Source organism: Varanus komodoensis, unplaced genomic scaffold (genome assembly GCF_004798865.1).
Source record: "Varanus komodoensis strain SLA01 unplaced genomic scaffold, ASM479886v1 scaffold3, whole genome shotgun sequence".
NCBI classification, from domain to species: Eukaryota; Metazoa; Chordata; class Lepidosauria; order Squamata; family Varanidae; genus Varanus; species Varanus komodoensis.
The window spans coordinates 34,601,614-34,617,814 of record NW_025335761.1 but is presented as its reverse complement, the minus strand read 5'-3'; the positions used below and the strand labels follow the sequence as shown (position 1 = coordinate 34,617,814).

Genomic DNA, 16,201 nt, shown 5'->3' with positions numbered 1-16,201 from the left:
TAAGGAGTAATATAAGCACACAAAAGACATGCACAGAGAGAGATCTGTTCTATTTTCATTTTTTTGTTGCAGAATTGAGATCCAAGCATTGCATTAAGAGCTGTTCCTTTCCTGCTTTTCCACTATATTGCCCCTAGGTGGCACAGTGGCATAGTAGAATATCACAAATACACAATGGAAAATTGTATTCTCTTTTGCTTTAAAAAAATAATACTATATTTTCCATGTTCTTAAAAACAAATTAAATGTGTTTTTAAACAACAGAGGCAAACTAGAGGGTAATCTAAAGAACCTGTAAATAACTATGGGGAATGACAAGTTCACTATAAATGCCTCCCAGTGCTTTTTTTGTAAAAAAGAAAGAAAGAAAGAAAGAAAGAAAGAAAGAAAGAAAGAAAGAAAGAAAGAACGAACGAACCAGAACTCATGTCTTGGGGTCACACTTTTACACTAAAAAAGATTTTCAATTCACCAACTTTTTTTGAATTAAAGAACTTATTTACCTTTTGCACGTAGCCAGTCACTCTACACACACATAAACATAATGGTTGCCGCCGGCAGTAAGCACTCAGCGCACGACCACACGACCGATCCCAAGCCGAGCAGCATCCCAGGCCAAGCAGTGCCCTCACAATCAGCGCGGACACACAAGCAGCCCGCAAGCAATATTTTAATGATTTTTGCCGCAGACCTGCTATGCCCGACAGGACGATTCAAAATCACTTGGAAAAATCCGTTAAAAAACGGTGCCAGAACGCTATTCCAGTGCGTTCTATGACAAAAAAAGCCCTGATGCCTCCTACAGAAAAGTTCAGAGACTGAATGTAAATTCAGAGACTGATGGGGGAAATAGGAAAGGCAAGAGGAACAGTACTATAGAAAGGGAGAAGCAAGAACAACAAACAATTGATGTGGTAAGTGCAGTTACTTGTTAAGTCCTCTTCCCCTAGATACTTTACTTTAGGATGAGCAGATTTCAGGTTTTGGGAACCTACTTTGTTTTCTACTAGAACCTCAAGGTCCACCAACAGATACAAAATAGTAGCTCAAAACAGACCTATACCTAGAAGACACAAGACACCAGTGCCTCTAACTACAGAAATGTGCTTTCTGTATCAGAACTCATCTCACATTCCTTTCATATAAAAATGAGTTCCTGGTTTTCCTAACATCATTTTAGCAGAGTAATTTAGAAGAAATCTTTTTATTCTTCCTATTATTAATCATCTGCAAAAAGCCTTGCAGATCTACTGCAAATCACCAGTAGGTCCTGCTCTATCTTCTGCCCTTATTTGAAAGAGCCATTCAAGAGGGGATAGGACATGGTCTTTTGACCTTCCAGAATCCACATGAGATAGCAATATAAAACTGACCTACTTTGCACAATTACAGTGGCTTATTTTGTCAGGGAAACCTATACATTATGGTTTGTTGAAGGAGAAACAACCCTAAAATCATCTACAGGCTGTTGTTGGGCTATCAGAGGGATGTTTCTCCTTCCTACAAGCTGTGCCACCCAAATTTAGACAATACAAGCCATGCCTAGGTAGGTTACTTGGCAAATTGTGTCTGGGACATGCTGTAAGGTTAAAGAAGTTACCAAACAAGGCAAGTATCTATACGGTAACTACAGTGACTGATTACTTCTTTTCCTTACAAGTGAGGTGATGAAGAAAATGCTTGTTTCTCCGCCCAATTAAAATTTAGTAAGGCCACAAAACGTAGGATGAAGATGGTTTAGGGTCCCGATCTCTACCACGAGTCACCTCTGACATTCCCACCATACATCAATAGTCTTGTCTTGCCTACAGCAAGTTCTTGTATCTGATGCTTCAATTTATTTTTTTAACCTGGATTAGGATACACTGGAGTGCTCTCAAAAAGGACTGTAGTTCCTCCATTGCACAATGGTCCATACACCACATAGCTGTGTCCTGTGATCCAACCAATGTCTGCGACGCAGCCAAAAACATCTCCATCACAGTAGTCAAATACATACTGCAGAGAGCGGGTTATAACAAAAGAGAGGGAGGAAGAAAGAGAAAGAGGAATGAAAACTTCTTCCTCACCCAATGAAAATTTGTAACCGTTCTTGGCTAGAAACAATCTAGTCGAAATACTCTTATTTTTACTAGAAATTTCCTCATTCCAAACTGTTGTACTGCAGATGTGTGGAACCACAACTTTCATCAGGATGGGATAGTTATAGCTTAATGTATCTGAAAGGCACTAGCTTTGAGTTCACAGTTTCTCTCCCCTTTCATACTATTACCAGATGTGCTTAAGCTAATTCAGCAGGTAAGAAACCATCACTACATCAGGGGAAGCAGGAGGTTGCTGGAAGGCCCTTGCCAGTCTCTCATGAGCTACTGTATGATTCCAAATGTAGTCTGCACACCTGTTTAATGAAGGGAATGAACCTACTGTTGCCATGGTTGCATAGGAACCATGCGGCCTACTGTTTTTGTCTCAAGTGGTGCCATGAATAAAGCTTTCATTATATGTTTCCCAGGATGAAACTGAACAAGGATAACCAGAGCTTATGCCATCTTTTGGCATGTGGAGCTGACACCAGATCAATTGTTTAACAACACTCATGAAAAGTGAGACTTGTGGCTATGACCTCTTTAAAGAGCATTTTTCAGTTCTTAGAGTGTTATGCAATACAAGAAATTGATATCCAAAGGCATGTGTGAACAAGCACAAGGAGAAAATGAGAGAAGCAGCAAAACTGGAAAAACCCACTGCTGGGATAAAGTGTATAATATATTTTTCTCAGGTTCATCCCTTGTTATTTCCCTTCCTGCCAGTTTCTACATCGGAATGTTCCCCAAATGTTCTCTAGAAAAAATTCTCTAAATCTCCAGTTTCTTGCTTGTTGCTTCTGCAAATGTTACTGAAAACACTTCAGCTGTTCTATGCCCTGTCCCCCAGTCCATCACTCGAACAATGTTATCATTCTGATTACAGCAGAACATTCCAGGCAACCAAGCTGGGGAAGTGTGGGTGAAAGGCCAGCATGTTTGCAATGGAAACTTGCCATTCTCTGGATTGCTTCAGTACAAAAACACGATTAACAGTCCTGTCTCCAGCATTCCAGGCACATCTTGTGGTTTCCAAAGGCAGTGGAGACTTAAGGACTCAACTGCACTTCGCCAAGAAAGGTTTATGATTCGTGCCCTATCCTCCTCTTCCTCCTCATCATTTGTCTTCAGGGAAATGCAAGCTCCAGAACTGCATGTTTATCACACTAAGTGCTTCACCCTTTGCCCCCGAAGGCCATTTGTGTGGCCAAAATTTTCATTCCCACCCCCTCCCACCTGCTTTCCCACCTTCAAAAAGAGAAACCTTAGAACTTACAGTAGGTAGGAAAACAGCCTGATTTTGATCACAAGAAAGGCCCATGAAGAAAAGGTTAAGCGATCCCTTCCCCAGCACAGCTCCTAAGCCTGCATTTCCCTAAGGAAAAAGAGAACTACCCACCCCCATTTCCCACCAGCAAATGGATCATCAATTTCCCAGCACCACGTAACGTTTGGTCCAAAGTACGCCATGTGTTTGATTTCTATTACCTGGACAGTTCCCAGTGTGCTTGAAAAAGGTTTCCATTTCATTGTGTAGGATTCAGTTCTCTGGCTGGTTCTTCTACAACTCCACCATCAAGGGAAAAGCTGCACATTCTACAGTAAGAGCTGTGATGGGGAAGTGGTCTTTGTGGCTTCATGAATTTCTTCCCTACCTGACTCTAACATAGGCTAGTACAGCCTTCCTCAACCCAGTGCCCTACAGGCGTGTTGAACCAGAACTCACACCACTGGTAGCCAATCTTTTCAGGCTGATTGGAGGTGAGGGAAGTTGTAGTCCAACACACCTGGAGGGTACCAGGCTGGCAAAGGCTGGACTAGAGAGTATGTCAGAATAAAAGCACCCAAGTAGCCTTATTCTGTTTTGTCCCAGGTCAAATTTTTCCATCCAGAAGTGTCAATAATCTTGTCGTCTGTCTGTCTGTCTGTCTGTCTGTCAATTGAGGTGGCTTTCAGTCTAACCTAAACATCTTTACTCAGAACTAAAACCCATTATCATTGGTATCATTTTCCAAGAAAGCACAGTATCAGGCTATGCATGCTTACATGGGGGTAAGTCCCATTGAATGAAATAAGGCTTGCATTTGAAAGCAAAGAAGGTCGAACAGTTGCAATGCTATATGCACTTATCTGACAGGAAACTCCACTGAATATAATGGAACTTATTCCTGAGTAAGCATGCAAAGCACAAGGTTATTCACAATTTTCTGACATGGGGAAAGATTTTTCCAAGGTGTCTACACTTTTTATTGCAGCGATGCCCCATTTTTAATGGAGGCAGGATGCTGTCTGGCTTGGAGTTTGCTCAGGTTTTAGGCTGCTGTCAAGAAAGGGATCAGCCACATTCCCCTTACAGAAGAATAAATGACAGTTCCTTGAGGTGGCCTTGTAGCAGAAAGATGCCTAGGAGGAAATACTACATGTAAAGTTAAAGGAGTTTGAAGTGTTCTCTCTGAAGTTCTTGGAGGCCTCAGCCATGTAACTGGGTGCATTTGCTTTACCTTGTGTGTGACGGCAGCAAACAGCAAATAGCCTGCCTGAGAGTGGACCAGTCCTTTGGGTTTTCCAGTACTTCCTGAAGTGTAGAGGAGGAACAGAACATCTTCACTCTCCAAGGCAACAGGCTCACAGTGCACATCCTCTTTCATCATCTCCTGTCACAGGAAGCAGAGAATCTCTCTCAGCAGGCTCTCCCCGCAGCCCTCAGATCTCCTTTCGCTCCCCTGCACTGAGGGCCAAATCAATACTACTGTAAAGCTTAGCAGGCCAGTGCTCACCATTCCCATTCTAAGAGATCATATATTAAAAAAGAAAGGCTCCAGTTCTCCTGCTGAACAGAAAAAATATTGATGATGTGTGAGCTGTGCCTGCCAGTTTCAAAAACTCTGGAATTTTGGGGGCTGGCATAGATATTGAATCTCTCTCACTGCCACTACTTGCCACGCCTTGGACTGCTACTGCCCCCTACCCAGGCTTCTCTCCTGGGGCTAACAGGGCTGTGGCACCCCACCCCCTTGGTCTAGGGCCTGAGGAGGGGGGCAGTTCTCGTCATTGTCACCTCAGAGCTTTTGCAAATGGATTATATACTGGGTTATACTGACCTGGTTTGCACATAATGTAATTACACGGGCTTTAAAGAATTGGTTTTAAATTTGGCTTTTACATTCTGTATTGTATTTATTACTATTTTTATTACTGCATTTTGTATTGGATTTTACTGTATTTTATAGGCTGTTGTGAACTGCCTAGAGAACTTCTGCCATCGGGTGGTATATAAATCATCATCATCATCATCTCATGGAGGAAGGGCAATTTTCACCAAGACTGTGGTGGGAGAGGAAAGGGTTAAACCTTCCTTTCCAACACACTGTAAGCCTGATAAAAATGGCCCCCTGTGCCTGCTGTTAATCTTTTCTTTAACTAACAAGAAGTGACGCATTTAGTAACATGTCTGGTTGGATCCTAAAATATGTTTTGCCCTGTTTTCTTTACTTATATTTGTGGCAACCCGTACACCTTCCTCCACAGGGCAAATGACAGGGGGGTTTTTTGTGATGATTGATTTGAATCAGGAAATTGGTTTGGGAAGAATAGGTTAATACTCCCCAGGTCTTCATCCTTACTAAAAGGGTAGCACTGCTATTAACAGCTCTTAAAACTCACTGTGGCACCTAATCACAGATATTCTACATCCCCTTTCATACCAGCATACCAGATATAGCACAATGTGAAGAGATCTGCTCAAGTATTTGGCAGTGGTACATTCACAAAACTTCACCCGATGCTATAAACAAGCACTGTGGTGCTCACCCCTCCTTTCAGTGCAAAGATACTGGCTTGCATTAAGCCAAGGTCACATATTATACATCAATTTACAGGTGATGGGACATTATTCTCACCTCTTCCAGTGGTAAATCCAGGCTTGACATGGGCACTTTCTCATCTGTCCTCATTGAAACAAATACTCGCTTCACCATGGGACACAATTTTACAGCCTCGTCCACTGTCTGCTTTAGTTTGACAACCTTGCCTCCACGCAAACCTTGGTTTACTGTGATCACTGTTTCAGACTGAGCTGGGGAAGGAAGGAAGGAAGGAAGGAAGGAAGGAAGGAAGGAAGGAAGGAAAAAAATAAGGCAACCAGCTGTATCCTTTCCCCTTGGCCCTTTGTTTCATATCCTGGGAATAAATTTCATGTGCTAGTCAATCCTTTCCTAGTCCAGGATTCCTTCACAACCCTGCTTTTTGTTATAAAGGACAGGCTTGACTACCATTTCATGAATAGCTTCTCTGCCATTGGAGCCTAAAGGTGCTCTCTTTCCAAACAGGGCCTACCATAATTAATTGAGGTGGGGTGGGGAGCGCATAACCCACATGTAAACAAGAGTGAACAATCAATAGATGAAATAGTGGGCTGTCCTAACTGTCTTTTCCACATTGCAGAAGGAAACAGTTTTTGATCGATGCTTGTGTGCTGAAATTTCTTTCACCTTTGGTCATTTGCCAGACGTGGGCAAAAAAAATTCACAGGGCTCTAACTCTTCACTGAAAATTATTTGCAGCTATGTTAATGATTCATGTAATACCGTAAATGGGAGTAGTTCAGACCCTTTTCCAAAAATAGACGTGGAAGTATATTGTGTGTATACAGACTAACCAGGCAAGTCATTTATATTAGGACATATAGAATCTCACAGTGCTGGCTCCCACTGGCCTGAGATCAATGCCCCTGATTATGATGGTGCTTTGTCTGACCCTCCCTTCTGTCCACCTTTTCTGGGACAAATTGTGAAAAATGTGCCCTTGAGTTATCTTCCCCAGTCCAGAAGCCTCCAGATATATTGGACTCCAACACATCTGGAGGATGTTAAGTTGGGGAAGCCTGACTTAAGGTCTTCAACATCTACAGATCTGCCTACATTAGAAGTAATTTAGTCTAAAATGATGTTCCCACAGGTTTTACACAAACACACACACACACACACACACACACACACACACTTTTCTCTCTATCAACACTAGGGGAGAGGGACCCCCAATGCATCCTTTTGCTAGGATGACCTTTATGGTAGAAAGGGTTGTGCATAATCATGATTTTGGTATACTCCACAAGTCAATGAGACTGAATACAAGAGACTGCTAAAAAGAAGGTGACACAAAGGACATCTAGAGCCTGCAACTGAAGTGGCTCTTACCGTCTCGGATTCTGTCAGCCAGCGCAACAGAACTGAATCCAGCAAATACCACCGCGTGTATTGCTCCAATCCGGGCACAGGCCAGCATACTTGCCACAGCCATTGGACACGGGGGCATGTAAATGGTGACTCGCTCACCCTTCCTCACCCCATGCCGTTTTAAGGTGTTCCCAATCCGGCATGTCATCTCCAACAATTCCCTGTCCAAAGAAAACACCTGGAAGTGTTGACATATTCTGCTTTATTATTCCACTAACCTACTCTGAATCATGCTAAGCATAAACAACAATTATGGAATACAACCTCCAACATGCATTCCCTTACTTTCATTAAAAGTAATTTCAGGTCACTTGAGGCCTGAAACATACATACATACATAAATGTATGTTAAATTATTTGTCTACTAAGACAGACATTTCTGGCTAGATGATACACTGATCTGATTCACTATAAAGACCACTGTGTTTACTGCTATTTTATCTCAGGCACTTTTTCCTGACTAAAAGACAAACTACAGCTTTGTGACTGAAGGCTGATTTTTTAAAAATCTTTATAACGCATAAGGATTACAGATGAATTACACTGTGATACTTTCAGCAGATACAGAATATTAGAAAATGATTACATTATTTTGTTGTTATTAAATTATATTAAAATTAGAAAACTGAGATTCTTTCATCTTTTCCTGACCATGCAAAACGTTAGTAATAGCCTCTATGTGGAGACATATGAACTTTTGTAAATCTGTTCCATTTGTGTTTAGCAGATTTTCAAGCACCTTCCACCCCATCCTTCACTCACAGACAGAACGGGATTTTGCACAAATGCGTTGGTACATACTGGCCCAAGTTTGCATTTCCAAAATTGCACATCCCCCTCCAAACCATGGATCTCTGCCCAAAATGTGCATTTTCATGCTTCAGTGTATGAAGGAGAATGTGCATCTTTAGTCTGTTTAAAAAATTGTACAATTAAATACAATTACAGAAAGTAAGAAATCAGGTCCACAAGTCCACAGAACTCATGACTTGGAAAAGCTGGTCTGTTGCATAAACTGCTCATTTATAGACATTCCTAGACATCTGAACACATTTGAATCTGATGTGGATTTCTCTAAGTCCATACCTATATGTAATTCGATCCTCTTGGCCCGGCTCATCTTTCTCCCAGATGAGGGCCACTTTATTTGGGCCTTTGTGGACATGTCGATCCAAACAGTTGACTGAAAGAGAAGAAGACTCTTGTGATTGCATGCTCAACCATCTGTGCAACTTTCTCAGTCTCTTTAAACATCATAAACCTACCACTGAAGGGCTCAAGTCATAGTAAAGCGGGAGAATGTGCTAAGAATGCAGTGGAATATACCTCTTCTCTGTTATGCATTGAGTATATTCCTTTTGGTATTTGTCTTGAATAAAGTGAATTCATGCTGACCATATTCAAAATCTCTGATGACCATAAATAGAACCAAGGTAAGTGTATGTATTCTATTGCACATTGTGGAAGATTCTACAAATATTCTACTCTGATACTAAGGTATATGTCGACAAAGGTTTTTGGAAAAGTAATGAACAAATGCATACATACAGCTGCTCAGGCTAAAGTTCATATATTTATTTAAAATGCAAATAAATACTTGCTTCTACCAAGCAAATGCATATTTTACAGATAGGACTAGAAAAAGATAGATGTATAGAATTAATAATATTGATGTGCCATCCTTCATTATCAAATTAATTACAACATCAATTAGAATAAAATAAAAAACACACAATTAAAACAGAAAATCTACTCATCTAGGTATTAAAATCAGCAAATGTTTGGTTAAACAGATACATTTTTAACAGGTGCCAAAACACTAGCATGGTTGGAATCTTGCAATGGAAGAGGATTCCCAAAAAATAAAACTAGGGTTCTCTTGATTTCAAGACGTTAAGTCTTCTTTCCAGGACAGAGGCAATCCATTGTGCTTCAGGCATTTGATAAAATGAGCTCTTTTTTGTTAAGGTTTATGCTACAATGCATCTTTGGGCTGCAACTTTATACTCACTTTATACTCACTTTGAAGTTGACTCGGTTGTTCTTTAAGTTAGCATGAAAGTTTTTTCCTACTGTGACCGCCTAACACGGCATCAGCCTATCTCTTCTGGTCCATGAAAACAGGCAGGAATATAAATCACAAACAGCTAGAAACATCAAATGTTTATTGTACCAGTTGTTCCTCATGAAGCCCAGAAATAAAATTATATACAGTCCCACATACCTACCAACCCACTACTTCCTGAAATTACTTATGTTTATTATACAACGTTCAATTCTTAATCCTGGAACCCAATAGTTTTAAAACTATTGTCTTTAACTTTTCAGTTTCAAATAATTTTCTTCACAAATCTACAAAAACAGCAGCCATCAGCTAGTTTCAAAATACAGATGCAAAATTCAGTTAATTATAAAAGTTGAAATCAGATCGTGCAAGTTACATTACTCAGGGCTATCTGCACATATAATGTTGATTGTACCACGTATTAACAATTTGCACGCTCACAGCTCCACAACTCAGTCATTCACACAGCTTAAAATTAGTCACTGCACAGCCCTAGTGGATCAACTGCACAGACTGTGTTAAGCTTAGCCCAGGAGGTAGTAGGTTGATTGCATGACCCATAGTAACTTATCTGTTCATTTCGCTCATGGCAGTCACTTGCAGAAACTAAATCTAAGTGTTGGAAATCTATTACATTTCATCAGTGGGAGTTCTGTTTACTAAATACTCAGCTCATGAGTATTATCAGTTATTGTCTAGCTGTTACTAAGGTAATAAACAAACATCCAGATTAGGATGTGCTAATATTGTGCTAACATTGTCTGAAGCCCTCCTTTGAGAAACCCTGCAATCAGAACTTACCATTACATTTATATCCTGATTTTTTCCTTCTTCCAAGGAACCGAATCATAGTTCTGTCCCAGTTCCACTTAGGACAAAGCTGCTCACTTCCCTGCTTGGGGCAGTGATAAATTTTGAAGTGTGGGCACTGAAGATGACAGTCCCCAGAACCATGAGCCCAAGTAAAGTCCAAAAGTCCCCCAGCAACTCTAGGAGTTTTCACCTTCAACAGGAGCGGGTGTTCTGTAAAGTGCATAGGTCTTAATTGCCCATTCAAGACCAGACCATCCCAAAATATTTTGCATTAAAACAGGGGACAATCAATTATAGGGAAACCCCATTCTCCTCCCGTCCCCACCCGCAGCTACTGTGAGAATTGCAGCTAAACGAAGCTCAGAAGGAATGGGAATTCTACAGGTTGGATGTGTTGGGAAAATTTGGATAAATCCTCTCTGAAAAGCATTACTTCTGTGTGCCTTTGCACTGTGGGATCAAATCCTGTCTTCCTTCTCAAAACCAAGCTGTCACTGTTTAAAATGGCATTCCCCCGCTCCTTTCTCTCACCTTTAGCTGTGGGCTACAGTAGACAGGCCATTCAATTCAAATATCCATTGTAAATAGTCATTGTTGGAATTCAGTTTACAAGGAAGTATCTTTTGACAGCCCAGAGGCTCCATGTGCCCTGGCTGATTCAGAATGTCTAGAGTAGATAAGAGTCTTGAGTTTATGCATAGTTTCAGTAGCTTGAATTTACATGTCTAAGCAGACCTGGAGATGGGTTTAAGCTACTGAACTAAAGTGTCAATACAGGCAATTAGAAATATTGTAATCTCATTGTTACAATGTGATTGACTGACATTTCTTTATCTGTTCTGTATGTGATGACCTCAAAATCTTATTGTAATCTCTGCATTCTGTCATCAATTGCCCTGTACCTGTATGTGACTGGGAGTGTATAAAAACTCTCTAGTTGTGTTGAAGTTTTGCAGCAGAGTTCACTCTGCCTGCCCTGTAATGCATTATCGTGAGTACGCACCCGCGGGGAACCTGGGAAATACAATAAAGCCTCAGATGGTCTGGACGCTTTATCTTTCCCACAAACCCGAGTTTTATTCCCTCTTCTCAAATTGAGATTCCGGGATTCTGACAGATGGTAGATGGTGTTGGCATCACTACTAATCAACAGTGAGATTAAGCAGAAGTGGCCTGCCCATCCTGGTTCACAGTCTAATAGACAGTCCAAGAAAAAAAGGAGAGAAAAAGAATCTGTGTGTCATTTTTTTGCATGTGTCCCTTATTGAGGGGAGCAGACATGCTTTCCCCCCTTTCCCATGCATCCTCAGAATAACAGAAGTTTATACCGTAATCCTAAATATACCTAAATGTAGTAAGATCCATTGAACTTCCTTCCAAGTAAACATGCGGAGAAGTGCACTGTTAGTGTTTCTGTCACGTTCAGTTTGTCATGAGTCATGTTATCAAAATGAGATGCTCATGCACTGAGGTCAGTGAGGCTCATTGCCATGTAACTGTGGTTAAGGATATCAGCGTAAGCTTTCTGAACACAGTGGGGATAATCAGCTACTTTCCCACTCAGCATATGAAAGTATAACGTTATCCATGCTTCTGGGTGATTAAGTCATTGGACAGAAACAGAACATTTACTTGAATAATTGGTTGGTTAAACTGTAAGAAAGGATAGAAGGATGATAGGCAGATGGGTGGAGTTCCACTTGGTATATTGCCATTTGACGAATTTTCTTTCAAATATTCCTTTGTACTTTAATGATGCCGTATGCACTTTTGATAGTTGAACTAATTTTAGAAAGCATATTTAGCATTAGATCAGTGGGCACTGTCTACGAAAATCTATTGGCAGAAAATAATTTTCAAATGTGAAATAAAACAAAATAATGAATTTTACCTGTTTATGGGGTTCATACAATTAAGCAACCCATCATGAATAACTAACCATAATAGCTTCCTATTTTGCCCAAATAGCTTTCTGTGGGTAGCTTGTCATGTACCAACAAGCCACCCTGAATACCCATGGCTAATTCTAGGAGTTACCAACAATGGGTTGTTGTGTCATCTGTACCCAGGAAACCAATTTTATCATGAGTTATTGGAAAGTACCATTGAGTCTTTGCTCAAGAGTGGTGAAGACCACTGCTGTTCCTCTCCTGGTGATCAGACTTGGTTCGCAAAGTCTACCTGGCAACATATTGGGAGTGTTCACACAACACAACAAGCCACAGTGTTGTTGTTGTTGTTGTTTTATTGTTGGTCCATCATGTTGTATGAATGCTGTTGTGGTATTTCAGCATGGTGCTTTGGTCCTTAGAAACCATGAACAGAAACAACAGTCTGTTCTATGGTTTCTCTATACCATAATGGCTTGTTGTGTCATCTGAACCCAGCAAACACAGTCCATCATGGTTCAAAGGCTAGAACCAAACTGCCACTGGGCAAGAGCAGCCCACTGTTTTTAGTAGCAGTTTTGTTTTTATTATTTTACTGTTGCTCCTGCTTATTATGCTCATAATGTTCTCCCATCTTGTATATTATATCTTTTGAATTGTATGTCTGTACATTGGATGTTAATTGCTTTAATTCCTGTTTAATGGCTTTGTTTTTATGTTGATTGCTTATGCTTTCACTGTAAGTCACCCAGAGTGCCTCTAGCATAGCTTATAAATATAATAAATAAAGAAGTAATAAATATAAAAGCCCCATTCCTCCCCATGGTATCTCCCAGGATACCATCAGGATGACTGGGAGGAAAAGACATGGCAGGAGGGAGAAGAGCCACCCTCATGAGCCTGACCAAGAAACTGCAAACCGCGGTAGCCACGCAGGGCTACTTGTGATGTATGAACCAGCCATTGTGGTGAGGTGGCTTGCACACTTCCTCCTTGCTTGGCACTCACCTCACCCACGAGTGAAGAACTTTTTCTTACTTATGAATGACAGGGATGTGTAATCTGCACAGTGACCTTGAAGGAGCTTGTTATTCTGCTAGCTTCAACTGTGCACCCTGCCCCACTGCTGAAATGTTTGCCCAAGGGATTCTCCTGAAGCAAAGCCTATATTTTATTGGAAAAAAGAAACTTGCACAGTAATTTGGCAGTTCATATTGTACAATCCATATACATAGTGTCTTGCATAAATTGTGCCACGTCTATGCAACAGATAGGTGCCAATATTACTATCACCCCTTTTTGGTGAATATCATGCACAGTCACTGGCATCATAATCTATCCTATTCTATAATGGCCCTTCTAATGTGAGCCTTTCTCAGAGAGAGGGCATATCTCCTGCTCATGATAGACTGTTCAGATAGATTTGTCTGATTCAGAGGAGAAGGAGATGCAGGGGTGGCAAGGACTTTGAAGTTTCAAGGTTCCCTAGTGAAATTTCTCATGTTGAACATTAAAATCAGCCTGCTTTGAAAGAGACAGAAGGGTTTTTAGGATGGGAAGTTGAGTATATGCGAGATCCAGTACTTGGCTCCATTAGGCGGTGATAGGAGAAAGAAGATCTCTGGCATTCCCACCATCTTGCCCTCAAGCAGCAAGAGCCACCCTGAGGGTGGAGTCAGAAACTCTACTGAAAGGGAGAGAAGGAAGAGAAGTTTCCTTCTTCACATGGGCAGATGCTTCTTCCTCAACCCTGGTAATAGGCTTTTAAAAGTCCATACTATTCTGTAATCTGTTAAGTTTCAGGAAAAGATTTTCACTTCAAGGGATTGTCTTAAGCTTGATAACCAGAAGGAATGAGGGAAGGGACAAGCTCATGAAAGGAACTGTATTTGGCCTAAGAACAGTTACTGCTGGTACTCTGCCAGTTGCACTCTGCAATGTTGGCTTGCTAGAGTCATTTGCTCCCCATTCTGCGCCAGGGATGCAAGAAGAGGTGGCTGGCAACTCCTCCCCACTGCCCTCCCCACAGGATCTCTCTACAGCCATTGCAGGAATTGGCTTGCAATGCATCTGAGGCTCTGGCTAAGAAGTACTGCAAGAATATTTGGGCAAATTACTGCAGTGAAGCTGAACTAGGCACATGCATATATCTCTGGATAAGCCCAAGTACAACCTCCTTCCAAGACATCAGGGGTTTCCCACCAGTACTTCTCATGGACCAGAGTCTGGGGGAGAAACAGCAGTGAGCACAACACAGTACTGTGGATCCAAACGTGCTTTATGGCTACTCAGTGGCTACTACATGTGCACCACTGGAAGAAATGAGAAACATGTTGAAGGGGATGCTTCTTCCTGAAACATCTCAGGTGAGGGCAGGAGCCACTGAGCACTTGCTTTACGTATTGTTAAAAAGAAAAGCAATTATTTTGCTGCTGTACATTCAAAAACACTGTTGGACATCAGTCTGTAACATTGCTGTGCCCTGCTTAGTTCACTGGGGAGACTGGAGCGGCTGTTTTCAACCTGTTCATTTCATTTGGAGCCACGGAAGGCCCACAGAGCAGGTGAGGGCACTTGCTTATCTGCAGCTTGGCTGCCAAGGCAGAAGGATCCAACGCCTAGGAGCAAAGCTGTGTCTCCACCTGCTGTTGCCACCCTGGAAAGAAGTGTGTGGTTGCCTTGAAACACGAGCACTATTCATGTGCCCAAAATCATTATTTCCATCTATCACTCTTCCTGTCCTCTCTCATCTACCTCATAAACATAAATTTCAATTTGCCTTTTTGGCACAGAGATGACACAAACCTCTCTGCAGGTGTCTGCTGTAGTATGAATGGTAGTCTTGGCCCACGAGCCAACACCCACTACTGCAGCCCATCTTCAGAATGAGGATCCTCTCCTCCACCCAACTTTCTTTCTTTTCTTTTCTTTAATATATATTTTATTAAAATTTTTAAACTAAGACTAAAAAAAACCATCACAAACATTAACATTGGATTCACTGGGTCAACCTCCTACTACATATTTTTTAACATTCTAATATCACATTCCAGTTAATCATAGTTTGAAAAACATCTCTAAATTTACACCGAGTCCCGTTTCTCCAGCCAATTATAAAAAGAGTCCCAAGTTCGATAGAATCAGTATCCTCTTTCTCCTTCAATGATAAAGTTAGTCTATCCATTTCTGCACAGTCCAAGATCTTTCTTAGAATCAATCCATCGGTGGGCAGCTCCTCACTTTTCCAATATTGAGCAAATGCAATCCTCGCCACTGTAGTTAGATGCAACATCAAATAGATTTCCTGTCTGTTAACATCTTCCGGTATAATGCCTAACAAGAAAACTTCGGGTTTAAAAGCAAAGGGTTTTTGTAGTATTTCTTCTATCTATCTATGTATTTTAATCCAGTACTTTTTTGCATTGTCACAAGTCCACCACATATGATAAAAAGTACCCACTTTATGTTTACATTTCCAACATCTATTTGACATATTTGGAAACATCTTAGCTAGTTGACTTGGTGACAAATACCATCTATAGAACATTTTATATAAGTTTTCTTTATATGAAGTTGCTAAAGGTACTTTAATGTTTCTTTGCCATAGTTTTTGCCACTTTTCTAGTTCAACATTAAATCCAAAGTTTTGTGCCCATATTATCATAGTTTCCTTAACCTGTTCTCCTTCCATTTCCCTGTCAAGGAAAAAATCATATAGTCTTTTAATAATTTTCTCATCTGTTTTAAGCATCACTTGATCAAATTCTGTTAGGTCTCTATAGAACCCCCATGTTTTACAATCCTTAGCATATCTTGATTGCATCTGCACCTTATACCACCAGACAATATTAAGTCCCTGTTCTTGTATTTCTTGCTCCAGTTTCAGGCCACCATCCTTATCCAGGATATCGCCATATCTTATGATCTTTTCAAAGTTCAATACATTTGGATATACAAAAGCTTCCATAGGTGAAAGCCATCTTGGTAACTTATTATACAGTTTTAGCTTAAGTTCTTCCCACACTGACATTAAAGATCTTCTAATAAAATGACTCAGGAAGGACCCATATGACTTAGCTTTTTCATACCACATATAAGCATGCCATCCCATCTGCA

The 16,201-nt window shown here is 40.8% G+C and overlaps 1 protein-coding gene across 5 annotated transcripts in view; it reads right to left on the bottom strand.

Annotated features, from left to right (window-relative positions):
* LOC123026782 (acetyl-coenzyme A synthetase 2-like, mitochondrial) overlaps positions 1 to 16,201 on the bottom strand; it is a 33,633-nt gene that overhangs the window by 12,182 nt on the left and 5,250 nt on the right. For 2 of the 5 annotated variants that reach the window (XR_006415383.1, XM_044436792.1), the window contains exons 2-6: positions 8,405 to 8,501; positions 7,280 to 7,479; positions 5,984 to 6,159; positions 4,586 to 4,738; positions 1,851 to 1,998 (exon numbers count right to left, since the gene is read on the bottom strand). Coding sequence is in view for 4 of the 5 variants with exons in the window: in XM_044436792.1 (XP_044292727.1) it covers positions 1,851 to 1,998; positions 4,586 to 4,738; positions 5,984 to 6,159; positions 7,280 to 7,479; positions 8,405 to 8,501 (774 nt within the window). In the remaining variant the exon portion in view is untranslated. Of the gene's footprint in view, positions 1 to 1,850; positions 1,999 to 4,585; positions 4,739 to 5,983; positions 6,160 to 7,279; positions 7,480 to 8,404; positions 8,502 to 9,329; positions 10,066 to 16,201 lie in introns of those variants that run through there. The other 3 variants (XM_044436793.1, XM_044436794.1, XM_044436795.1) reach the window with 3 other exon arrangements.